Source organism: Sturnus vulgaris, chromosome 4, assembly GCF_052056855.1.
Source record: "Sturnus vulgaris isolate bStuVul1 chromosome 4, bStuVul1.hap1, whole genome shotgun sequence".
NCBI lineage: Eukaryota > Metazoa > Chordata > Aves > Passeriformes > Sturnidae > Sturnus > Sturnus vulgaris.
In genome coordinates this window covers 1404712-1430925 of record NC_142246.1, presented here as the reverse complement: position 1 = coordinate 1430925, position 26214 = coordinate 1404712, and the positions used below count along the sequence as shown (strand labels likewise).

The 26214-nt window shown below is 50.0% G+C and overlaps 1 protein-coding gene across 5 annotated transcripts in view; it reads left to right on the top strand.

Moving 5' to 3' along the window:
* DYSF (dysferlin) overlaps nt 1-26214 on the top strand; it is a 75943-nt gene that overhangs the window by 35733 nt on the left and 13996 nt on the right. For 2 of the 5 annotated variants that reach the window (XM_088162888.1, XM_088162889.1), the window contains 15 exons: nt 2427-2528; nt 3601-3762; nt 4691-4856; nt 5520-5593; nt 9672-9734; nt 13481-13492; nt 14564-14662; nt 15233-15361; nt 16306-16461; nt 18046-18137; nt 19853-20023; nt 20772-20914; nt 23339-23478; nt 24293-24381; nt 24592-24687. In XM_088162888.1, the coding sequence (XP_088019014.1) occupies nt 2427-2528; nt 3601-3762; nt 4691-4856; nt 5520-5593; nt 9672-9734; nt 13481-13492; nt 14564-14662; nt 15233-15361; nt 16306-16461; nt 18046-18137; nt 19853-20023; nt 20772-20914; nt 23339-23478; nt 24293-24381; nt 24592-24687 (1694 nt within the window). The remainder of the gene's footprint in view (nt 1-2426; nt 2529-3600; nt 3763-4690; nt 4857-5519; nt 5594-9671; nt 9735-13480; nt 13493-14563; nt 14663-15232; nt 15362-16305; nt 16462-18045; nt 18138-19852; nt 20024-20771; nt 20915-23338; nt 23479-24292; nt 24382-24591; nt 24688-26214) is intronic. The other 3 variants (XM_088162892.1, XM_088162890.1, XM_088162891.1) reach the window with 2 other exon arrangements.

The window sequence follows — 26214 nt, the reverse complement described above, 5'->3', positions numbered from 1 at the left end:
GGAAATATTCCATGATTCCATCATTCCCATGATTCTGATTCCACACCCAGGATCCCAAGACTTTATCCTCCTGCATCCCATGGAGCCGATCCCAGGCTGAACTAAGAGGTGGAGTTGAGATCTTGGAACACTGCAGGCAGGGAAAGGGAACAACTCTTGGAATGTTGTGGTGGCCCTTGGAGATGTTAATCCCAAAATCTAGGAGACAAGCTAGGAAAGACCTGAGCCACATTCCCAGGAAAGCCTGGATTGGATGGGATAAACACATTTTTCCAAGATTTTTTTCCCACCCAAGCCTCCTTTCCTTGGGAGCTCATCCTGCTGTTTTGTGTGTCCATAATCATCTCTCTCCTCTTTTTTCCTCCATTTCTTCCCACTGCTGGAATTCCGGGATGGGGCATTCCACAGCTCTGCATGCCTGCCTTGTTCTCTGAGGGGCTCCTCCAATGGGTATCACTCTCTTCCCTTTCCTTCCCTTTTCCCAGAATCCAAGGAAATCCCAGCAGAGCCTTTCAGGGAGAGCAGGATTGCAAGAACCCCATCCCAATAAAATTCCTGGAGCTGCATCCCAAGGATTGGTGCTGGCCGGAGTCTCCGGTGCCTCATGGATGCTCCTGAAGGATCAGGCTGGCTCCATCCTTATCCATTTTTTTCTTGGGAATGGCCTTTTGGGGGCTAAATTCCCACCAAATGCTGGGATTTATCTTTGGATCACATCCCAGCTTCCATCTAAACCCGGAATCTTTTCCAGCCTTTTTTTTTTTTTTTTTTTTTTTTTTGCCTCATCCATGTCGATTTTCACATTGATCCAACCTGGATCCAAATCCGGATTGGAATCCGTGGTTTCCAGAGCTCCCTGCCACCGGGATTCCCTCAGATTTATCCTTGTTCAACCCATCCCAGCTCCCAGTAGGATTTTCATGGATTTTCCTCCCTCCAGCCAGCTTTGTCTGGGAATTGCTTTTTCCTCACTCCCATCCCGATCCCTCCCTGCTCCCGCCTCATCCCCGGCATTCCCTGCTCGTTCCCATCCATCCAGCAGAACATTCCATCCTCCAGGATTCAGCTGGAATCCAGGAGAACGCCTGGAAAACCACTGGGAGAGCAGCAGGAAGGAGCTAAAAAACCCTGGAATGATGCAGGGCTGAAATCCAGGTGGATCCTGGAGACGATGGGTGGGGCAGGAGCTCCTTCCCAAGGATTTCCCATTGGATTTGCCAAAAGACTGATCACTAAAATCCCTTCCAACCCAAACCATTCCATGATTTTGGGCCTGAACAGCCTGAAAGGAGGTTTTTTTTGGGAATTAGAGTTCCAGAGGTAACCCAGGGAATATGGGAATTCTCTGCAGCTCTCGCTTCTCCTTTGGGTTATCCCAGATAAAATTCCCGTTCCCTGCCAGCACTAATCAGCTCTGGGAGCACGTGGATCATGGGATGGAGGAGTGGCTGCTCCATGTGGGAATCCCAGGCACCTTCTCCCACAAGGAATTCCCAAAAACCTTTGGCTAACGAGCAACTGGACTCGGGAACCAGCAATTCCTAAGGAAAGTTAAAGCCTGGAATTTTATGGGAAGGGGAGTTGAAATGGGATGATCTGATCCTTAAGGTCCTTTCCAACCATTCCATGATTCCATGTGGAAAATCCCTTTGGAGAGCCAATCCCTCACCTAATCCCGTAATTAAAATACACCAATGTGCCATTGAATCCAATAAAATTCCAGCTGGGAGAGAATTCCATGCTCCTAGGATGGATTTCCAGAGGTTTTGCTTTCATTCCAGCCTTTCTGGGGGCTCTGGGAGATGCAGGAGAAGAAAAGGGGAAGAATTCAGTCTCCCACTTTCCTCCTTTGGGAAGGCAAATCGGGAATTCCGTGGCTGCCTCCCAGATTTGGGATGATCCCAATGGAATCCTTAGGTAGTTTCACCTGAGTCCTATCCCATGGATTTCTGGATTATCCATGAAGTGTGGGATGAACCACAGCCTCTTCCCAGATCCAGAGGTGATGCCAATCCCCCATCCCACGGTGCTGCTCCCACTACATTTTTTTGGGAATCACCCAGCTACGAACCCGCTGCTGCTTCATCCCTTTCCTCATCCCGCCACAATCCCAGGATGGGATAGAGGTGGTTCCATCCCATCATTCCCTAAAAAGGGTTGAACCTTGGAGGTTCAGATCCTTTCTATTTTCCTGGGAAAAGCTCAGGAATGTTGGATCTTTTCCAGGATGGATTAAAGAGATAAAAACCATTTTTCCGGCGCCTCCATCCTGCCATTCCTCATCTCTCTCCTCGGGCTGTCCTGGATTTCCCGGGAAAGATGAGTTTGGCAAAGATGGAGATGCTGGGTGGATCCAACATGGAAAGGGGTTTGATGTCCCATCCTGGCTCTTCCTGATGTTTTCCTTCCCCTCTCTGCTCCCGCAGTCTGCGGATTCCGACCTTCCCTATCCGCCGCCGCAGCGGGAGCCCAACGTCTACATGGTCCCGCAGGGAATCAAACCCGTCCTGCAGCGCACGGCCATCGAGGTGAGCCACGGATCCGGGAATGGCATCCCAGATGGATTCCAGGGTGGGATTCCGGAAAAAAAAAAAAAACCAAACCAAAAAAAGGAGACTCCAGGGGGAACTTCTGGCTCCTCAGAATTCCCTGACAGGAAGGTGGAGCTGGAGGTGTTGGGGGTCTGCTGCCAGGGAATGAGGGATGGGATAAGGATGAAGTTCAGGGAACGGGGTTGGGATAAGGATGAAGTTCAGGGAATGAAAGATGGGATAAGGATGAAGTTCAGGGAATGAGAGATGGGATAAGGATGCAACTCAGGGAACAAGGTATGGGATGATGATGAAGCTCAGAGAACAGGGGTTGGGATAAGGATGAAGCTGAGTTTGGAAATCAGGAGGAATTTCCTCATGGGAAGGGTGGTCAGGCATTGGAAGTGCCCAGGGAGATCTGAAATCCCCATCCCTGGAAGGATGGAAGGAACTCCTGGTGCCGAGGTGGGGATCGGTCACAGGTTGAACTCGATGACCTTGGAGGTCTTTTCCAACCTCAAGGATTCCATAATTCCCACCACTGCTTGTCCCACACGGTTCAACTTCCAGGTTCTCCTCCAGAGCCGAGGAGCTCCATGGAATCTTGGAAACAGAAGTTTGCCTCAGGATTTGGTGTCCCTTCATCCCACAGATCCTGGCCTGGGGGCTGAGGAACCTCAAGGATTTAGCTCAGGATTTGGTGTGCCCTCATCCCACAGATCCTAGGGGATGAGGAACCTCATGGATTTGGCTCAGGATTCGATTTCTCCTCATCCCACAAATCCTGGCCTGAAGGAACCTCAAGGATTTGCTCAGGATTTGGTGTCTCCTTATCCCACAGATCCTAGGGGATGAGGAACCTCAAAGATTTGGTGTCCCCTCATCCCACAGATCCTGGCCTGGGGGCTGAGGAATCTCAAGGATTTGGTGTCTCCTCATCCCACAGGTCCTGGGGGCTGAGGAACCTCAAGGATTTGCTTAGGATTTGGTGTGCCCTCATCCCACAGATCCTGGGGGATGAGGAACCTCATGGATTTGGCTCAGGATTTGGTGTGCCCTCATCCCACAGATCCTGGCCTGGGGGCTGAGGAATCTCAAGAGTTTCCAGCTGGCCAGCGTGACCTCGCCCAGCCTGCTGGTGGAGTGCGGGGGCCAGCGCGTCCAGTCCGGCGTCATCAAGAACGTCAAGAAGAACCCCAACTTCGACGTCTGCGTGCTCTTCATGGAAGTGGTGAGGTCCCAGTGGGACTGGGGTGGTGCAGGGGGAAGGGAAAATCCTCAAAAATGAGGTGAAACACTTGAAAATCCTATAAAAATAGGTCTGGTGAAGGACCTCGAAGTCCCATAGAAGGGGATCTTGTGAAGGGCTTTGGAGGTCCCAAAAAATGGATCTTGGGGTGAAGGACCTCGAAATTCCATAAAAATGTGTCTTGTGAAGGACCTCAAAGACCCATAAAAATGGATCTTGATCAAAATGATCCGGAGGTCCCATAAAATTGGATCTTGAGGTGAAGGACCTCAAAGTCCCCTAAAAATGGATTCTTTGAAGGGTCTGGAGGTCCTATAAAAATGGGTCTCATACTGAAGGACCTGGATGTCCCATAAAATTGGATATTGTGGTGAAGGACTTCAAAATCCCATGGAAATGGATTTCGTGAAGGACCTAAAAACCCATAAAAACGGATCATGTGGTGAAGGACCTGGAGGTGTCATAAAATCGGTTCTTTTGGTGAAGGACCTCAAAGTCCCATAAAAATGGTTCTGGTGAAGGATCTCAAAAATTCCATAATGGATCATGTGGTGAAAGACCTGGAGCTGTCATAAAATCGTTTTTTCTGGTGCAGGACCTCAAAATTCCATAAAAATGGTTCTTCTGGTGAAGGGTCTCAGAATTCCATAAAATTGGTTCTTCTTGTGAAGGATCTCAAAATTTTATAAAATTGGTTCTTCTGGTGAAAGGTCTCAAAATTCCATAATGGATCATGTGGTGAAGGACCTGGAGGCATCATAAAATCGTTTTTTCTGGTGCAGGACCCCAAAATTCCATAAAATCGGTTCTTCTGGTGAAGCTCCTTCTTCCCTTGTTTTTTTGGGGTTGGTGCAGAACCTCTGTCCTCCCTTTCCAGCCTCATTCCATCTTCCCTTCCCTCTTCCCGCAGCGTCTGCCCAAGGAGAGCCTCTACAGCCCCCCCATCATCCTGAAGATCATCGACAACCGCCCCTTCGGCAGGAGACCCGTGGTGGGACAGTGCACCATCCGCTCCCTCCAGGAATTCTACTGGGATCCCTTCCAGCAGGACACGGGGGCGTCCCAGGAGCAGCCAGGTCCGTGGGAATATTTGGGTTTGTGTCCTTCATGGAGTCATGGAATGGTTGGGTTGGGAGGGAATTTAAAGGTGATCCTGTTCCACCCCATCCATGGCAGGGACACCTCCCACTGTCCCAGGTGGATTCAACCTGGACTTGGACATTCCCAGGGATCCAGGGGTGGGCACAGCTGCTCTGGGAATTCCAGCCCAGCCCCTCCCCACCCTCCCAGGCAGGAATTCCTTCCCAAAATCCCACCCAGATCTCCGCTTCTTTCAGTTCAATCCATCCCTTGTCCTGGCATTCCATGTCCTTGTCCCAAGTCCCTCTCCTGACTCCTTGGAGCCCTGGATGAGGTTGGGATCATGGAGATCAGCTTTGGATGGTGGGCAAGTGTCTGTGAGATGTTGGGATCATGGAGATGACCTTTGGATAATGGTGGGAAGGGTCTGGGATAAGTTTGGGATCATGGAGATGACCTTTGAATGGTGGGGAGGCTCTGGGATGAGTTTGGGATCGTGTATATCAACTTTGGGTAATGGGAAGGGTCTGGATGGGATTGGAATCATGGAAGTGGAGTCTGGGAGAAACTAGGATCACTCCTGGAGGTCAATCCCAAGGTTTCTGGGCTCTGAGATTCCCAAATCCCGGGATCACGGTGCTGCCCTGCTCCGGTTGCAGATGACGTCAGCCTCACGCCCAGGGACGACGTCCTCATCGACATCGATGACAAAGAGCCCCTGATCCCCATCCAGGTACGGAAAACGCGGCCGCGCCGGGAGAATCCCGGATTCTTTCCGTGCTCCGGTGGCTCTGGTGGTTGGATCCGAGGTGCCGATGTGGGGCCGGATCCGGTTGGATCCATCCTTTTCCAACTTCCACGTGATTTCCCTTCCTTTCCTCACCTGCACAACCCCAAACTCCTCCTCATTCCCTATTTTGGGAATGCAGGGCTGGATTTGCTTTCCTGATGGAGAGAAATCCGTGCTGGGCTCTTCCCAAGGAAAGCAAAAATTCCCTGAGGCTCCGTCCTCCTTGATCCATGGCCAGGTCTCCTTGTCCCAGTTTGGCTCCTGGAATTTTACTGGACTGGGATTGTGGAATCCTGAATCCCAAATCTGTGGCGGTGGGAGCATGGAAAGAGGGGGAAATTGCTGCAGTTCCAGTGAATTTGAGGGATCTCAGCATTCCCTTGGGAAGGGATCAGGATGGACACACCACAGGAGCTTTTGTTCTTCCAGAAAATTCCCATCTCCACAGCCCTCAGGTTCCTTCTCCAGGAGAAAGGATCTTTGGGACAGAGCTGTGTGTGGGATCCATGGATCCAGAGGCAATGCTGCCTCTGGAGCAGCTGGGAATGATGTCAGGAATGTTTGGTGGAGCTTTTCCTGGTCTCCCATCCCTTGGTGGAATATCAAGGACTGGAATTTCCCTTTTCCCTATTTCTGGATGCCACAGGGCTGGAAAAGCTGGAGTTCTTGGAAGGAATCTGCCTTCCAGGTGTTTCCTGCCTCAGTTTCCCTGGCTTTGAGCAATTCCAGGGATGGAGGAGCTGCTAAATCCAAGATGTCCAACTTGGGCATGGATCTTGTTCTTTATCCACGTCCTTGGTGGCTCCTGGGGGTTTTTATTCCCAAGGATTTTCTGATGCTGTTGGCTATTTGTGGTGTATCCCAAGGCAGGCTCGGGGTGGGTCCCACATCATGCTGGGAATCAGGAATTTGGCAAATTCCAAAAATAAGCCTGTGGACATGGCCCTGCTCATCCCAAATCCTCATCCTTGGAAGTGTCCAAGGCCAGCTTGGAGAAACCTGGAATAGTGCCCACAGAAGAGGTGGAATGGGATGGGATTTAGGATCCTTCCCACCCAAATAATTCCATGATTCCATGATCCTATTCACAGCTCCATTGGGATCTTGTCCTGAAATCCTTCAGCCTCCATTAGGAACCAGACAGGAGAATTGGGAAAAGTTGGCTCCGGTGAAAAGTAGCTCCCAAAAATGCTCCTGGGAAATTGGGAAAGCAGCCCCATTCCCTCCTTTTCGCTTCCCATTTAAGGATTTATCCTTAAAATTTACGGCTGGGCTTTGTCTCTTATCAGGGCAGTAATTGGAGCATGTCCATGGAAATCACGGAATTTGGGAACAGGAATGTTTGTACTAAATTCCCCCTTTCTTTTAGTCTAGGACTAAGGAACTTGGGAGAAAATGGAGGGAATAATGTGGGAATCTTCTGGGGGCTGAACCCACTGCGGGATCCCAACTTGGGATGTGGAACTTGAGCCCAGTTTCCCATGATCCTGATCTGGGGTTTCCCACAATTTGGAATTGGGATTTCTCACAATCCAGTGCTGGAAGTACCTGGACAATGTGGTGCTGGTCATTCCCACCGGGAATTCCGGTTTGTCCCATTTTTCCGAGTGGTCAGGATGGAGGGAACACCCTGGGATGCCCAGAGTGGGATTGGCAGTGCCCATGATTCCCTGGAATTCTCTGCTCAGATTCCCATGATTTATTCATGGGAAACCACATTGGTGGCAAATCTCCCATTTTTTCCTTCAGAAATAAAACCTCTGGATAGGGACAAGCCTCCTTTTATACCCCCTGGAGCTCTGGGAGCTGCTCCTGGGAATGTGGAATCATCCCAAAGATTCCAGAGGAAGGAATGAGACGGAGCTTTGGAATCCTGGAGCTTTGTTCTCTGGGATAATTTTATTGGAAACTTCTCCAAGCTCAGATCAAATTTAGGGAAGAGTTTAGACAGCAGGGAAATGGAGAGAGGGATGTGACAAAACCATTCCAAAGTGGAAAATTCCGGCTTTTTTTTTTTCTGGAAGAAGCATCTTCCAAACAATGCCCCTTCCAATGGAGCTCTTCAGTTTGAGCCTGGATTCGTCCTTCTCCATTTGTTTCTCTCCTTGTTTTTCCCGTTATTTCAGAAAAGGAGGGAGCTTCTTCCTGGAAGGCCAACCCAAAAATTCCCACCTCGGAATTTTGGCCCTGGGAGCTGCTCCTGTCCTGGAGGTGGACATGGATTGAGGCGTGGATGGACCATTGGGATCATTCCGCCCATCCAGGGCCAGATTTGGGAGGCCAAGGAGCAATCCCAGCCCTCAGGGACCATCCTGCTTCACTTTCCCGGGAAAAGAGATGGATACCAAGCCAGCAGCTCGTGCTCAGGGCTCTTTGGAAGCCAGAGCCAGGATTTTTCATGGATGTGTTTCCTTGTGTGGCTCCGGAGTTTTTCTCCCTCCTTGCCAAGCCTGGCTTTGGTCCCTGCTCCGAAGGATGGTTGGAACAAAGGATCCCTTTGTTGCTTTCCTTGGAAAATCGGGAAAACAACCAGAGGTGAAATCCCTCTGCTCCAAGGTTTAGGAGCGTGTTATCCATCTCATCCAAGCGGGATCAGGAGTTCAGCTGGAGTTCAAAAACCAGTTTAAGTGCACAGGAATCACATCCTGGTCACACAAAGTGAGGAAAATCCTCCTAAAAGTCATGGAAAAGAGACTTTTCCCGGCTGATCCTGTCTAGTTTGGTTCTCTGGGAGAAGGACACGGGGTGGAGTTTTGGAAAGGTGGAATTTTTGGAAGAAGCTGCTGGATCAGGTCTTGTCCTGCCTGCTCTGCTCCCGGTGTTTTCCTGGGGTTCATTCCCATGGGAAGAGACTCGGGAAGGGAGCAAAGCTCCAGGATTCCAAAACTTTGTCTCATTCCTTCCTCTGGAATCTTTGGGATGAGATTCCACATTCCTGGGAGCAGCTCCCAGAGCTCCAGGGGGTATAAAGGGAGATGTGTCCCTATCCAGAGGTTTTATTCCTGAAGGAGAAAATGGGAGCAGGTTTACCCTCAACGTGGTTTTCCATGAATAAATCATGGGAATCTGAGCAGAAAATTCCAGGGAATCATGGGCACTGCTGATCCTAATCTGAGCATCCCAGGGTGTTCCTTCCATCCTGACCACTTGGAAAAATGGGACAGATTGGGAATCCCACCACTGGGAATGACAGCCAGGATTGTCCAGGCACTTCCAGCACTGGATAGTGGGAAATCCCAATTCCAAATTGTGGGAAACCCCAGATCAGGATCATGGGATGAGCAGGGATTTGTTCCGTCTCCTCATGGAAATCTGCTGGAAAGGAGCAGTTCCCAGCAGCCTCTGGGAGCTGTGAGGGAATCCTGGTGGAAAATGATCCTCAGGGAATTTTTTCTCTATGGAGCAGCTGGAAATGGTGGAGTTTGGCCCAAGGGTGCTGCTCTGGATCTGGTGGGATCAGAGCAGGGTTTTGGGAACAAGCCTGTTCTGGATAACCGGGAATGCTGTCAGGATCCACAAAGCTGGCTGTTTTCTGGGAAGAACCTTTCATTCCTCCCCCTTTTCCACCTCCAAGGGATCCTTGGAATCCCAGCGCCACCACTTCCTGCCCATGGAAGTGATCCCTGGTTTTGGTTTGGCCAGGATAATCTGGGCTTGGACCACGACCTTGATTCTGAACATTCTCAATCCCACTCTAAATCCCCCTGGCTCAGATCTTTCCCTGCATTCTGGGATAATTCCCTGAGTTTACAGCCCTGGGTATCCAGGAAAAAGCTTCTCCTCCTCTGGGAATTACTAACAGCTTTTCCATATTTTCCCCCTTTAATATCCCATTTTTCCTCTACCTCATTCCAACTGTTTGTTAAACATCCCTAAAAACAAACCCTGTGCTCAACCCGAATTTGCCTCGTCACGGTTGGGAATATTAGTTTGGATTAATCCCTTTAATTGTTGCTCTCGCTGCTGTTTGTTCATCCCCGTTCCCGGCATTCCTTGGATAACGGATCATTTTAATTTGTAGCTTTCCGAGGGTTTGACGAGCTCAGCACTAATTAACATCCCGGATTCCCGGGCCCCGCCTCATGTAGGTATCGCTTCCTTTCTAATTGCTAATTAATCGCTTGATTAATTAATCGCTTAATTAATGACCCGAATCCATGAGAATACGTGGATAAAGATGGAAGGAGGTGTTTTCCTTCTGGGAATGATCCTGCTTGCTGCTTAGGAAAATGGAAATTCCAGCCAGTGTGTCCTGGGTTTTCCATCCATTCCAAAGGGAATGAGGGTGGTTTTGAAGGAATTCTGTCCCCAGCTTCGAAGATTTTGAAGGAATTCTGATCCCAGAACAGGAAGGACATGGAAATGTGGGAGTGATCCAGAGGTGGGACCAGGATGATCAGAGGGATGGAGCAGCTCTGCTGGGAGAAAAAACTGGAGAGTTGGGAATGCTCCCCTGGAAAAGGGGAAAATCCAGGGAATGCTCAGAGTCCCTGCAGGGGCTCCAGGAGAGCTGGAATTGGGGACAAGGCCTGGAGGGACAGGACCCAGGGAATGGCTCCCACTGGCAAAGGGGAGATTGGGCTGGGATCTTGGGAAGGAATTCCTGCCTGGGCTGCAATTCCCAGATTTGCTGTGGCTGCCCCTGGATCCCTGGCAGTGTCCAAGGCCAGGTTGGATCCACCTGGGACTGTGGGAGGTGTCCTTGGGTGGGAATGGGTTGGGATTTAAGGTCCCTTCCCTTTTCCTGCTCCCTTTGTGTCTTTTCCATGAGAAAAGCAGATGTTGGGATTTTCCTAGATTTTATAGGGAAGGCAGTGGAGCTGCTTTGCCTTGTCAGAGATAACGCTCCAGAGGGGCAATTCCCTGCATCCCAAATTCATCCCAATCAGTTTCCTGATGGAATCATGGAATAGTTTGGGTTGGAAGGACCTTAAATCCTGTCCCATTCCACAATTTCCAAGGGTAGGGACACCTCCCACTATCTCAGATTGCTCCAAGCCCATTCCAGCCTGGCCTTGGACACTTCCATGGATCCAAATATTGTTCAATTAATGGATTTTTCCATCCCACAGCAGTGGCAATGCTGGGATCCTGACTATGGAAGTTAAAATTCCTGAAATAGTCAACCCACCCCCATCCCAGTCTCCATTTGCATTTTTAATTTCCACGGATGTGTTTTTTGTTTAGGACAAACAAAATCCAGGGGGAAAAAAAAAAAAAAAGAGAGGGAAAAGCTGCAAAGCATTAATTTAAAATCAAACTATGGTAGTATTAGGTGGGAATAAACCATCCCACCATCCCAGTTTTTTCAGGATCCTCCAGTAATGGGAGCCAATGTGATAAAAAAAGTTTGCAAAAAGATGGGAATGTTTCCTTAGGAAAAGCATCCCAGTTTGGAAAAACTGTGTTCCCATCTTCCTTCCCGGCTCCTTCTCCTTTATGGCTTGGGAGCTTCGAACAAAAGCAGGAGCTGGGAATGAGGCCCAGGGGCTGCAGCTGGGGAAATCTTGGAAAAAAGCTTTTCCAGCCAAAAAAATCCAGCTCAGTGTGGAGCGTGTGAGGGAGGTCCTGGATTTCACCGGGATCTGGGGTGTTAATGATGAGGGGGAAGAGCTTAAACTGCCAAAGGGCAGGGATGGGTGGGATTTTGGGATGGAATTCTGCCCTGGTAGGGTGGGGAGGGGCTGGAATGGAATTCCCAGATTTGCTGTGGCTGCCCCTGGATCCCTGGCAGTGTCCAAGGCCAGGTTGGATCCACCTGGGAAAGTGGGAGGTGTCCCTGCCCATGGATGGGGTGGGAATGGGATGGGATATAAGGTCCTTCCAACTCAACCCATTCCAGGACTCTGGAGCCAGGCTGGGAATGCTGGGAATGTTCCCCTGGAGAAGGGAAAATTCCAGGGAATGCTCAGAGTCCCTGCAGGGGCTCCAGGAGAGCTGGAATTGGGGACAAAGCCTGGAGGGACAGGACCCAGGGAATGGCTCCCACTGGGAAAGGGGAGATTGGGCTGGGATCTTGGGAAGGAATTCCTGCCTGGGCTGCAATTCCCAGATTTGCTGTGGCTGCCCCTGGATCCCTGGCAGTGTCCAAGGCCAGGTTGGATCCACCTGGGACAGTGGGGAGGTGTCCCTGTCCATGGAATGGGATGAACTTTCAGATCCCTTCCCATTCCATAATTCCATGATTCCTGGGCTCCTCCCAGAGGAGACGAGCTCAGGACGGACTCTCGGACACCTTTGCTCCTCCGTGCTCTGCTGAGGAGCCCTACAAGGCTGTTACTCCGCTGTTACTCCACTGTTACTCCGCTGTTACTCCGCTGTTTCTCCAGCTCGTGCTGCTTTCCAAATCCCCCATCCCAGGACACGTTAACGGAGCCGAGCGGAGCCAATTCCGGCCGATCCATGTCTGCAAACTATTTGGGATAATTGGTTGTTTGCTGTGTTTGCTCCTTCCAAATCCAAGCCCACATTTCACGGCTTCTCCGGTTACTGCTCCTTGGAAGAGCTCTGGGTGTTGGATGGCTCCTCCTGGGAATGGTTCCCATCCCTGCGCTGCCCCCCTGGAATGTTCCTGATGGTTTTGATATTCCCAGTTGGGAGCCAGCCCATGGCACTGCCACCGCGGAGGGGGGAAAGTATTCCCGGAGAAAACTCCGGGATTTTCACAGCCGGGGTTTGTGGGGTCATGGAATGGTTTGGGTGGGGAGGGATCTGAAAGTTCCATGTTCAGGGACAATTCTCACTGTCCCAGGTGGATCCAACCTGGCCTTGGGCACTGCCAGGGATCCAGGGGCAGCCACAGCAAATCTGGGAATTGCAGCCCAGGCAGGAATTCCTTCCCAAGATCCCAGCCCAATCTCCCCTTTCCCAGTGGGAGCCATTCCCTGGGTCCTGTCCCTCCAGGCCTTGTCCCCAATTCCAGCTCTCCTGGAGCCCCTGCAGGGACTCTGAGCATTCCCTGGAATTTTCCCTTCTCCAGGGGAGCATTCCCAGTTCTCCCAGCCTGGCTCCAGAATCCTGAAATGGTTTGAGCTGGAAAAGACCTCAAATCCCATCCCATTCCACCCCATCCATGGGCAGGGACACCTCCCACTTTCCCAGGTGGATCCAACCTGGCCTTGGGCACTGCCAGGGATCCAGGGGCAGCCACAGCAAATCTGGGAATTCCAGCCCAGCCCCTCCTCACCCTCCCAGCAAGGAATTTTTTCCATAAAGCAGAAATTCTCCTTTACTCCAGCTGGGCTTTGTTCCCGGAGCTGCTGCAGCTCCTGGGATGATGGGATTGGGTGAAATGATCCAGTTATTCCCAGGATATCCAAATGAGAGGTCCCTCCTGGGGAAAAGATTGGAATTCCAGGGTGATGAGAGGGAAGAGGGATGGAACAGGGATATGGAGACAGGAAACCTTTGGATCATCACGGCAGCAGCTTTCCAGGTGGGAATAAGCTCCTTTTCCAGGAAACTTTCAGGATTTGGTCACTTGAGTTTAAATTTATCCACTGGGGGTTGTGCCCAGTGGGATCCATGAAAAAGCTGGAAAGGGAGCAGAGATCCCGATCCCAGAGATTGTCTGTGCCCTGGATAAACCCCTGGAGGTGCTTTGGGATACCTGGAGGGAATTTTATCCATCCCTTGGATAAACGAAATTCCTCAATCCATCCTTTGGCAATCCATTGCTTTCCATCGCTTTCCCATTCCCAAATGGAATCATATCCATCACCATTAGCGTTCCAGCCATTCCCCTTCCCTCCATTTTCACCATTTTTCATTGGAATATCAACCAAAATCCAGCAAAAACCTCTAATCCAACTCTTTTCCTTGGGGCTGCAGAAGATTCTGTGGGTAAGTCCTGGGATGATTCCAAGTGTTTTCCTTGTATCCCAATACCTGTGGAATGTCACCAGGTCCAAATGGAGCCCTTGAAAGAATAAAATGGGAAGTGCTGAAAGGAAAAATGGGATTTTTCTCTTAAAAAAAAAAAAAAAAGAAGGTGGCAGAAGCCTCAGAGTGAATTTCCAGAATATTCCAATTAAATCCAATGTCTATCCATTAAATCCCACACTGTTGGCTTCAAATATAAATCCAATAAAAATGTATTTGGAATACCCTGTGAGGTCACTGAGCTGGGATTCTGCAGCCTCCTAAAAGGAGACACCAGGATTTTCCAGGAATTTTTCATAGGTTGCCAACAAAGTGATTTTAGAAGTGGGATTCCTATAAAATCCATGGAATATTGAGCCAGCGTGGCCGTTTATCCTCTTGGAATAGCATCCTTGGAGCTGGAATGGTTTGCACCAGGAATGAGGCAATGGGAGATGGTGAGAGCCGAGGTTTAGTGGGATTTTCCCAGATTTTTTCATCCGAGGGTTTTGTCCTTCCAGAGTTCTGAGCACTATTGGGTTTTAATGGAAAGATGGGAATTTCATGGATTTATTCATTTATCCGCAGGTTTTCTTGGGATGGGGAGGTTGGGAAGTGCTGGGATGCAACCAGGGAGTCAATCCCTGTCTCCCAAATCCCAAAAAATTTCCAGGGAAAGCCTAAAATTGAGGCATTTCAAGCTGTTAACACCAGAATTAAATGGATTCATTCCTTGCATGGAAATCCTGGGAAAACCACCCTCAGAGTGGCCAAAAATTCCCTAAAAATGCTCCAAATCCTTGGAATATTCTTCTTGGGACTCTACCTCATCTTCCCATGAGGAATAATCCTTTTGGGAATATCCACAGTGGCTCTAACACCCGGATCTGGGCTGGGAGCATCCCAAAAAACCTGGAAATCAGGGATGGGGTTTATGCAGAGTTCACTTCCCAAATCTGGGAGCTGCTGCTGTTTTCCTGGGAATTTTTTTTTTTTTTTTTTTTTTTTTTTTTTTTTGTGGAAAATGAGTAACTTTGGGATCTCTGGCTGCAGGAGGAGGAATTCATCGACTGGTGGAGCAAATTTTACGCTTCCACGGGAGAGAGGGAAAAATGTGGATATTACTTGGAAAAGGGATTTGACACCTTGAAGGTGAGTGGCTTCTGTCAGGTGTGGATCCTTGGAATTCCACTCTCCATGATTCCCTTGGGATTTTTGGTTTTTTTTTCCATCCAGGTTTAAAAAAAAACAAACAAATTTTCCCCAGGTGTGGAAAATTCCATTTCCTTTGGAAAAATCCTTTCGAGGAACTTCCAGAGATTTTCTCTTGGGAAGTGGTGGAAGCAGTGGGGAACTGCCACCCTGGGAAGGGTTTGGGAATGAGGAAAATCAGGGATTTCTCAGGGAAGAGGGAGATTTAGGCACAAGAAATGTTAAATTTAATGCAAACTCCCAAACAGGGAGGATTTTCCTTGGTTTTAAGGAAAACATTCCCAGCTGGAAGATCTCCATCCATGAAAAACCCACCAGCAGAACTTGGCTTTGTCTGGGTCATTGGGATGGACTGGAATTTCTTGTGGGATTCCCAAATTCTCTTCTCACTGCCCCAAAGGGAAATAATCAGGGGCAAAATTCCCGCAAGTTTCTCCCCGTGGGATGAATTTTCCCAGGATGGAGGAATTTGGTTGGAATTTTTTCCCTGCTCCATCTTTTCCTCCTCAGGTCTACGAGACAGAGCTGGAAAACGTTGAGGAATTTGAGCATCTCTCCGACTTCTGCCACACCTTCAAGCTGTTCCGGGGGAGATCCCAGGATTCCAGCGATGACCCCTCGGTGGTGGGGGAGTTCAAGGTGGGATTGGCCCTTTCTCCATGGATTTTATCCATAGGGGTGGGAATTGGAGGAACTTTGAAGTCCTTTTCAGCCCAAGTCGTTCTGTGACTCCAGGAATTGGGGGAGTTGTGGAATCCTCATCCATGGAAGTGGTGGGAGGTGTCCCTGCCTATGGAAAGGGTGGGAATGGGATGGGATTGAAAGTTCCTTCCCATCCCATTCCAGGATTCTGGAGCCTCTCTGCTCTGGGAGAGCTGGGAATGTTCCCCTGGAGAAGGGAAAATTCCAGGGAATGCTCAGAGTCCCTGCAGGGGCTCCAGGAGAGCTGGAATTGGGGACAAGGCCTGGAGGGACAGGACCCAGGGAATGGCTCCCACTGGGAAAGGGGAGATTGGGCTGGGATCTTGGGAAGGAATTCCTGCCTGGGCTGCAATTCCCAGATTTGCTGTGGCTGCCCCTGGATCCCTGGCAGTGTCCAAGGCCAGGTTGGATCCACCTGGGACAGTGGGAGGTGTCCTTGGGTGGGAATGGGTTGGGATTTAAGGTCCCTTCCCTTTTCCTGCTCCCTTTGTGTCTTTTCCATGAGAAAAGCAGATGTTGAGATTTTCCTAGATTTCATAGGGAAGGCAGTGGAGCTGCTTTGCCTTGTCAGAGATAACGCTCCAGAGGAGCAATTCCCTGCATCCCAAATTCATCCCAATTAGTTTCCTGATGGAATCATGGAATAGTTTGGGTTAGAAGGACCTTAAATCCCAGGGAGTGTCCAAGGCCAGCTTGGACACTGGGGCTTGGATCCACCTGGGATCAGGGAGCGTATCCCTGGCCGTGGAATGGGATGAGCTTTCAGCTCCCTTCCCACCCAAACCATTCCACGATTCCACGATTCATTCCAGTCATTCCAAGCCCGTTCCCACAGGACCCATCTCCACACGTTCTTCCCTGAATTCCCGTGTCCTTCCCAGGGTTCCTTCAGGATTTACCCTCTTCCCGACGATCCGCGCGTTCCGGTGCCTCCCCGGCAATTCCAGCAGCTCCCGGCCAGGGGACTGCAGGAATGTCTGGTCCGGGTTTACGTCATCCGCGCCTTCGACCTGCAGCCCAAGGATTCCAACGGCAAGGTATCCCAAAATGGGGAGGTGGGAAAGATCCGGGTTGGCTCCTGTAGCGGATCGTTGGAACAGCTCAGCCCTTATTGGTCAAAATTTCGTGAAGGTTTGGTCAAAATTGGGTCAAAATGTTGTTAGAATTGGGTCAAAATTGGGTCAAAATTGGGTCAAAATTTTGGTAGAATTGTGTCAGAATTGGGTCAGAATTGGGTCAGAATTGGGTCAGAATTGGGTCAGAATTGGGTCAGAATTGGGTCAAAATTTGGTCAAAATTTGGTCAAAATTTGGTCAAAATTTGATCAAAATTTGGTCAAAATTTGGTCAGAATTGGGTGAAAATTTTGGTAGAATTGGGTCAGAATTGGGTCAGAATTGGGTCAGAATTGGGTCAGAATTGGGTCAAAATTGGGTCAAAATTGGGTCAAAATTGTATCAAAATTTTGTTAGAATTGGGTCAAAATTGGGTCAAAGTTTGGTTAAAATGGGGTCAAAATTGGGTCAAAATTTACATATTTCCTCTAAAATTTAGGAATTTGTTTCTGTTTTCTGCCTCCATTGAAATATCTGGGAATTCCAGGAACCAGCTCTTCCTTTGTCCGCTGGGATTTTTCAGCATTGGTTCCATGAGTTTTGGGTTTGGTTTTATTTTGGCGTTGTTTTGGTGCTGAAGGAAATAAAATCCTGTTCTTCCCAAAATTCCTTCTTGCAAAGGTTTGCTGGTCTGGGAGGGAAATTCTGGGAAAATAGGAATTGTGTCTATCCACAACTCAGGGAAGGGCAAAACCCTTTTAAAGTCTCTGTTCCACTGGAAAAGAGGGGAAAATTTAAGGAACACTGTGGGAAATAGATGAGGAAATATACAGGAAAACAGTAAATACACATGGAAAACTTATGGGAAAATAAGGAATAGATATGGAAATATATGGAAAAACATATACAGAATACGGGAAATATAAATGGGATATATGGAAAAGTAGATTAAGAAATTCCAACCACTTTTGAATTTTCCCCATTTTTAAAAATGGATTTGGAATGGAAGTGTTCAATTCCTTAGAAGTCTTCCATGAGTAATTCCTGAGGACTAAAAAGATGGAGAAAAAAAAAAAAAAAAAGGAGTTTTTCCATTTAAAACCCCAAGCCAACCCAAATTTGATCCCAAATTTCCTCTGGAATGGGAATTTTCCAGAGAAAAAGTCCCAGCCCAAGAATACCTGGGTGGTCATTCCATTCCCTGAGAGCCATTTCCCATCCATTCCTTAAAAAACAAATCAGCAGGAAAAGGAAAATCTGGGAGAAGTGATGACAAAACTTGGCCTGAGTGATTTTCCAGGGAATTCTTGGATGTCACTGGGATGATGGATCCCTGTAGATCCAGGTAAAATCTTTTGGGTGGAATTGGATCTTTCCCTTGAATTTTTTTTCCTTCTCCTGGCAATAAAACCAACTCGAATTAAATTCCCTGCTTTCCAAATGGATGCTGAATTCCCAGAATCATTTTATTTGGGAGAGGGATGGGGTTTGGAACAACCTATGGAAAAGGATGGGGCTGGAATTCCATTTTTGGGTTTTTTGTGTTTCTTTCCGTGCCCACCTCCAGTGTGATCCCTACGTGAAGATTTCTGTGGGAAAGAAATCCATCAATGACCAGGAAAATTACCTTCCCTGCACTCTGGAGCCTGTCTTTGGGAAGTAAGTGTGGATTCCATTCGACATCCATGGAATTTTTCGGGAATTTAATTGAGGGAATTGTGCTGGCCAAGTGGAAATTCCCATTCCAACATCCAATTCCAGGCTGGAGCAACCTGGGACAGTGGGAAGCGTCCCTGCCCATGGCAGGGATTGGGAATGGGATGGATTTTAGGGTTTCTCCCATCCCAATGTATTCCATGATTCCCTTGGCTCTCCTTCATCAATCCCTGGGATTTCTGAGCTGTGGATTGCAGAGCTGGAATTCCGTAGTGGAGGAGTCTGGATCATCCCATTTGATGGGAAAGAGTTTGGGGAACGTCTCCTCATCCAGGAACTTTAATCCAATGTCTGAAGGAGAAACCTGAGGAATGGAGAGGAATGGGACACCTCCAAATGTTCTGGAAAAGGATTATCCATGGATAATTGAGTTGTTTCTCTCAGAAGTGGGATAAAATTCCAAGGATTATGGTTTATTCCAGGAAAAGTCTGGGAAAAGAGCAGGGAAACTGAGGAAAGCTCAACTCCATGGTCTCCCAGAAAATCAGAGAATCATGGAATACCCTGGGTTGGACAAGACCCACAAGGATCATTGACCTGACTCCTGCCAGGATGATCCCAGCAATCCCACCCTGTCCCTGGGAGCGTTGTCCAAACACCCCTGGAGCTCTGGCAGCCTTGGGAATGTGGCCATTCCCTGGGGAGCTGTTCCAGTGCCCCAGTACCCTCTGGATGAGGAACCTTTTCCTGATATCCAACCTAAACCTCCCCTGGAACAGCTCCAGCCATTCCCTGGATCCTGTCCCAGAAATCAGAGCTGCCCCATGGAATGAACTCCAGGCTGCCAAAATCTGGGGCTGGGGGCACAAACAGGGATCAAATCGCACTTCCCGTAAAAGCCATCGGATTTTCCAAGGCTGCTCCCACCAGTCCAGGCCACCAATGCCGGGACACCTTCCCAACAAAGCAACATGGAGAGGGAGATGAATTTAAATGGAATATTGGGATGGAATTCCTGCCTGGGAGGGTGGGGAGGGGCTGGGCTGGAATTCCCAGATTTGCTGTGACTGCCCCTGGATCCCTGGGAGTGTCCAAGGCCAGGATGGATCCACCTGGGATGGTGGGAGGTGTCCCTGGACATGGATGGGGTGGGAATGAGATGGGATTTAAGGTCCTTCCAACCCAACCCATTCCAGGATTCTGGAGCCCCTCTACTCTAGAACCAGGCTGGGAGAGCTGGGAATGTTCCCCTGGAGAAGGGAAAATTCCAGGGAATGCTCAGAGTCCCTGCAGGGGCTCCAGGAGAGCTGGAATTGGGGACAAGGCCTGGAGGGACAGGACCCAGGGAATGGCTCCCACTGGGAAAGGGGAGATTGGGCTGGGATATTGGGAAGGAATTCCTGCCTGGGCTGCAATTCCCAGATTTGCTGTGGCTGCCCCTGGATCCCTGGCAGTGCCCAAGGCCAGGTTGGATCCAGCTGGGACAGTGGGAGGTGTGGAATGCGAAGGTCATTGAGGTCTCTCCTGATCCAAACCATTCCATGATTCCTTGATAAACGAAGCCAGCAGAGCCCTGGCCCTGCTGGATCGCAGTGACATGGAAGCTTTGATCCGTCCCATCACCGGTGGGTTGGGATGGGGCGTGGATCCATTCCCGCGGAATTCCAGGCGCGCCATCCTCTTTTCCCAAGCGTTCCTTTGCCTGTTCCCGTTCCCAGGATGTTCGAGCTGAGCTGCACCCTGCCCCTGGAGAAGGACCTCAGGGTCACCCTCTATGACTACGACCTGCTGTCCAAGGACGAGAAGATCGGCGAGACCGTCATCGACCTGGAGAATCGCTTCCTGTCCAAATTCGGGGCTCGCTGCGGCCTCCCCCAGACCTACTGCGTGTGGGTACCTCCCTCCCCGGGCTTGGAATGCCCCAAAATCCCGGGATTGGGATGCTGAGGTGGCCAGGGGATGACAGCAGAGTTGTCCTGGGGGAAGTGGCTGAAACTGCGCTTCCCAGAGTCCTGGTTCTCTTCCAGGGAGATCCTGTTCCGTCCCAGGGGTCTCCTGGTGGCCTCGTGCTGAGGGCACCTCCAGAGATCCCCTGGATCCCAGGAACGGGAGATTGGGGTGGGATCTTGGGTAGGAGTTCCTGGCTGGGGTGGATCCATCCATCCCTCCATCCATCCATGACTGTGTTATCCTGGAAAAGGATCATTCCCACCCCAAAAGTGCCAGAGTTCGGAAAGTTTTGGAAGTTTGGGAATGGGGGAATGAGGTCAGGGATGATGGGAGAGCTGGGAATGTTCACCTGGAGAAGGGAAGGCTCCAGGGAGAGCCCAGAGCCCCTTGAAGGGCCTGAAGGGGCTCCAGGAGAGCTGGAATTGGGGACAAGGCCTGGAGGGACAGGACACAGGGAATGGCTCCCACTGGGAAAGGGGAGATTGGGCTGGGATCTTGGGAAGGAATTCCTGCCTGGGCTGCAATTCCCAGATTTGCTGGGGCTGCCCCTGGATCCCTGGCAGTATCCAAGACCAGGTTGGATCCACCTGGGATAGTGGAAGGTTTCTCCTCCCATGGCACTGGATGAAGTTTAACCTCTTTCCAACCCAACTCATTCCATGATTCCATGATTCTGTTTGGTTTCAGCTCCGGCCCCAACCAGTGGCGAGACCAACTCCGCCCTTCCCAGCTGCTCCACCTCTTCTCCCTGCAGCACAACTACAAAGCTCCCACCTACAAATCTGACCGGATCATTTTCCGGGATCAGGAATACGTCCTCTCCGAGCTGGGTAAGATCTCAGGGATGCTTTGGGATAGCAGAATTTCCTTGCTCCAGAGAAAAGGATGGAGCTGGATGTCATGGAGACATCACCAAGAGTGAGCGATGGCATTGTCCCCATCCTCCTCCTCCTCTCTGTCCATGTTGGCTCTGAACCATTCCCAAGGTTGTCCGTGCCTCAAATCCTGGGATTGAACTCAGATGTCAATCCAGGAATTTTGACCTTGAGTTGGACCAAACCAAACACCCCTGGATTGGGAGTGACACACTCCAACCTGATATTCCAGGAGCAGCTCTTCCATCAGAATCTCATTTTGGGAATGGTCACTAGAGGGAGACAATGTCCCACAGGCAGACCTGGGAATTCTTTTTGGGATTTGAGGGAATTAAGGGACAAACTCAACTTCTACAAAAGGAGAAAAGTCCAGGACTTTTGGGGAGGAGTTTTTTTGTTTGCCTGTGGCACCTCCCTCTGACCCAGCATTCCTGGGACAGGAGGATTTTTTTTGGGAAAACTCTGCTTTAAGGCACAAAAAGACAGTTTTTAGTCCCAGGAGGAGGTGAAATCCCACCAGGCCTGGCCCAGGAACTGCAGTTTGGAATCATGGAATGGTTTAGGTTGGGATCATAAAGATGATCCCGTTCCACCCCTTCCATGGGCAGGGACACCTCCCACTATCCCAGGTGGATACAACCTGGCCTTGGATACTTCCAGGGGCAGCCACAGCTGCTATGAGAATTCTCCAGGGCTTCCCCATCCTCAGAGCCAAGAACTCCCAATATCCCACCTAAATTCTGATTGGATTTTTTAAGGCCACCACCCCAAGGATGTCACCAGAGACACAAACACAAGGCACAAGCCAGCTCTGATCCCTCTCTGCACTCTTGGGAAACAAAGCGCAGATTCCTTCAGGAATTCAGGCTTTCCCTCAGAGGAGAAGGGAAGCGAGGAATCCTTATGGAAAAGTTTTCCAGGGAGAGCTGAGGAGGTGTTAAAATGTGTCCCCCCCTCCGTGCTGTCACCTTCTCCGGCTTTCACGGCAGCGAGTTCAAACAGCAGAGCAGAGCCCGAGGCTTGACCCGGAGCAGATCTGGAATCCAGCTGCGAGCTCCAGAGCCGGACCAGGAATAAACTGGAGCTGTTAAACACGAGAGCTGGGATTTTACAAGCCCCAAAGTTATTCCATAACTCCCAGATTTTGTTGTTCTCCGAGAGGGGCTCGCTCTTTTCCCGGCGCGTGAAGCCGCACGTGTGCGCACACGCCGGAATCCCAGGGTTTGGGAAATTGTTGGGAATTAGCCCAGCTGACTGGAGTTAAGCGTTGCCTTGCCAAGGGAGGAGCTGGGATATCTCACCAGGATTTGGTGGAGTTGGAATAATATTTATGGAATAATATTTATGGAGCACTTTTTGTTTCAATTGTCCTGGAAGGTTCATGAGCAGAGTGAAATCCACCAACCCCAGCCTGGAATTTTGGGATTGCTTGGGTTGGACTCAGAGAATCAGGGAATCTTTTAGGTTGGAAAAGACCTTGAAGATCCTGGAATCCCAGAATTCAGATTGGAAAAGACCTCCAAGATCGAGTCCAACCTTGTCCGAGTGTCATGTCTGGTTGTTCATTGGAAAACTCCAGGGGTGGGGACTTCACCACTTCCCTGATATCCAAGGATATGACATCATGTCCAGGAATGGGATGGGGAGGCAGGACTGGGATGGACAGATGGATGATGGATGGATGGATGGATGGATGGATGGATGGATGGATGGATCCTGACTGGGAACAGAAAGCAGGACTGTTCATTATTGAGGAATCTTGGTCCATTTGTGGCAGGATCAGGAGATGTGTGGAGCAGGTGAGGAGGAGGAGATAATTCCAAGTCTTCCGTGGATGGAGGACCACAAATATCCTGGTGGGACTGGAGCAGGGACTTGGACAGGAGTAGGAACTTGGAACAACCCCCAGGCTGTGCTGGTGGTTTCTCCATGTCCTTCCTCCTCCTCCCATTCCCATCTTTCACCCCAAATCCTGCAGAGAAGAAATGGGTTCCCACCAGGAGCTCATTCCTGTCTACCCAGCTGAAGATCCTGGATGGCTTTAAACTCTGGGATAAACTCTTGGGAGTGGGAACAGAGGGTTGATGGGAATGCAGATTTCCAGGACTTTAGGAGAGCTGGATCCAGGAATGGGATCCATCACTGGATTCTCCTTTCCATGGGATCCAACTGGATCCTTGCCAAGTTTCCCTGGCTGTGATTTGTGGGGTGGTTGCATGAGGGTCTCCATTGGTTTTCCCGCTGGGAATGGTATCCCTGTGCCCAGGATGGTTTGTGGTGATGGATTTGGGAATGGAGGCTGTGCTGCTCCAGCTCTTCCTGGCCAAAATCCATTCCTGTGGGATTCCCTGTTTTTTTTTTTCCTTTTCCCTGTGGCAGAGGATGGAAAACCCCCGAATCCGCACCTGGGGCCGGTGGAGGAGCGGCTCGCGCTGGCCGCCCTCCGGAAGCAGGGATTGGTTCCGGAGCACGTGGAGACCCGGCGCCTTTACAGCCCCCTCCAGCCCGACATCGAGCAGGTGGGTCCTGGAATGTGGCCGGGATGAGCCCAGGAGCGGCATCTCCCGATCCAGCCGTATCCAGGGGGAGAATCCTGCTGGGAATGTTTGCCCTGGGATAAGGGATGTTGCCAGGGAGGAGAGGTGGTCATTCCCTTCAGCATCTGCTCCCATTTTAAAATTAATTTAGTTTAATTTAGTTTAATTTTACATTTTTGGTCTAAAAGTCCTACTTAGAATTCTTCTCCTGGAATCCCAGGATTACTGAGGTTGGAAAATCCCTCCAGGATCATCCAGTCTGAGCTGTGCCCAATCCCCACCTTGGCACTGAGTCCACATCCAGGAATTCCTTGGACACCTCCAGGGATGGGGATTCCAAACCTCCCTGGGCAATTCCAAGGCCTGACCACCCTTTCCATGAGGAAATTCCTGCTGTGTCCAACCTGAACCTCCCCTGGGCCAGCCTGAGGCTGTTCCCTCTTTTCCTGTTATTCCCTGGGAGCAGATCCTAAATCCCACCTGGTTCCAACATTTCAGGAAGTTGTGGAGAGCCAGAAGGTCCCTCCTGATCCCTGTTTTTTCCAGGCTGAGCTCCTTTCCCAGCTCCCTCAGCTTTTCCTGGTGCTCCAGGCCCTTTCCCACCTCCCTCAGCTGCTCCTTAGGATTTACTTCCATCAACACATTCCCAACTATCCTTAAAATAATTTCAAAATAACCTTTAATGCCACTTTTCCATTGAGGAATCCTCCCCCCCCACCCAAGGATCTCCCTGGGGAGGTTCAGGAGCTCCAGTTTGGAATCTCCCAAATTTTCAGGGCTCTGTTTTTCCATGCAGGGAAAGCTCCAGATGTGGGTGGATCTCTTTCCCAAATCCCTGGGACATCCCGGCCCCCCTTTCAACGTCACTCCACGCAAAGCCAAGAGGTAACTTCCCATTTCTTCTGCATCTTTTGTTTGGGAAAGGAGTTGGGAATGCTTGGAAGCCTCGGGTGGGGATGGATTCACCCACCTGGATAAGGGACAGGTGTGGGATCATCTCCAGGGAAAATTGCTCCCACGGGGAAATCCCTCAGTGGGACTTCCAGCTGGATGAGTTTCCCACCTTCCCATGGTTTTATTCCCGGGATTTTCCAGGTTCTACCTGCGCTGCATCATCTGGAACACCAAGGATGTGATCCTGGATGATCTCAGCATCACCGGGGAGAAGATGAGCGACATCTACGTCAAAGGGTGAGTGTCCCGCTCCGGAGTCTCCCAGATTCCAGGGGCTGGAGGTGCAGGAGCAGCAGGGAAGGAATTCAGGTGGTCCCTGGGTTGGTATTGCTGGGATAGACCTGGATCCCGCTGGGATGGAGGGACCATCACAGCTCTCCAGTTATGGATCTGCAAATTTCCAGCTGTGGATTCACATCTCCAACCATGGATCCACATGTCTACAGTCATGGATCCACCTCTCCAATCGTGGATCCACACCTCTCCAACCATGGATTCACACCTTTCCAAATATGGATCTCATCCCCGACCATGGATCCAAACCTCTCCAATCATGGATCCACACCTCTCCAATCATGGATCCACACCTCTCCAGTTGTGGATCCACTCCTTTCCAACCATGGATCCCCACGTTTTCAAATATGGATCCCATCTCCTATTGTGAGTCCATACATCTCCAGCCATGGATTCACCCCTTTCCAAGCCATGGACTCACCTCTCCAATCATGGATCCAAACCTATCCAAATACAGATCCACACCTTTCCAAATATGGATCTCACCTCTGACTATGGATCTACGTCTCTCTGACCATGGATCCACACCTCTCCATCTGTGGATCCAGATTTTTGGAAGACAAATTTCTGCTGAGCTCCCAACCTTTTTCTTCAGATCTCTGGGATGATCCCATGGCAATATTTTTCCTTGGACTACTTGGATGTTCCTATAGTGGGATAAGATGTGGGAGCAGCCTGGCCATGGGGAGAGGAGCTCCTTGTCCATTCCCAGCTCCTCTCCCAGAATTTTTCCATGCTCATAGATTTGATTATTTTCTAGCCTGCTTTCTTTGGAATTCCCTTTATTCCTGGAAAAAGCTCCTCCACCACCTTCCCTTCCCTTCCCTTCCCTTCCCTTCCCTTCCCTTCCCTTCCCTTCCCTTCCCTTCCCTTCCCTTCCCTTCCCTTCCCTTCCCTTCCCTTCCCTTCCCTTCCCTTCCCTTTTTTAGGATTTATCTTCTGGCAAACGGTGCAATCCCAGACACAGGAGTTCCATTTTTTTGTGCCATTTTGGGATTTATGGGCAGGAAGAGGCGGGATTTGGGAACAGACTGTAAATCCCTGGTTTACAATCCCGATTTTCCCCCTGTAAATCCAGAATGCTGTGCGACTTTCCTGGTATTCCCATCAAGTCCCTCGTTATCAGCTCCAGTTGAGCTGTTCCGTGTCTTTTGGGGCTCCTAAAAAGTTGTGCTGCTGGAAAAGCGGGATCATCCAGGGATTGCTGAGATCCCTTTCCCAATTTTTAGCATCCAAGTGCAGCTTGCAGGGCTTGAAATGAATAAAACCTTGCTCAGCTTCCAGATCTTCCATCCCAAAGGAAAGTCATCCTGAAAAATCCTATTAGGAAAGGATGAAATGATCCTTTTTGTGCCTAAGGATCTGCCCTATGGGTCGGGAATCCAGTGGGGGCTGTTCCATCCATCCATTGTTGTCTCTGGAAAAGGCACCTGCCTGTCCTAGACTGGATATTAGGGAAAAATTCCTCAT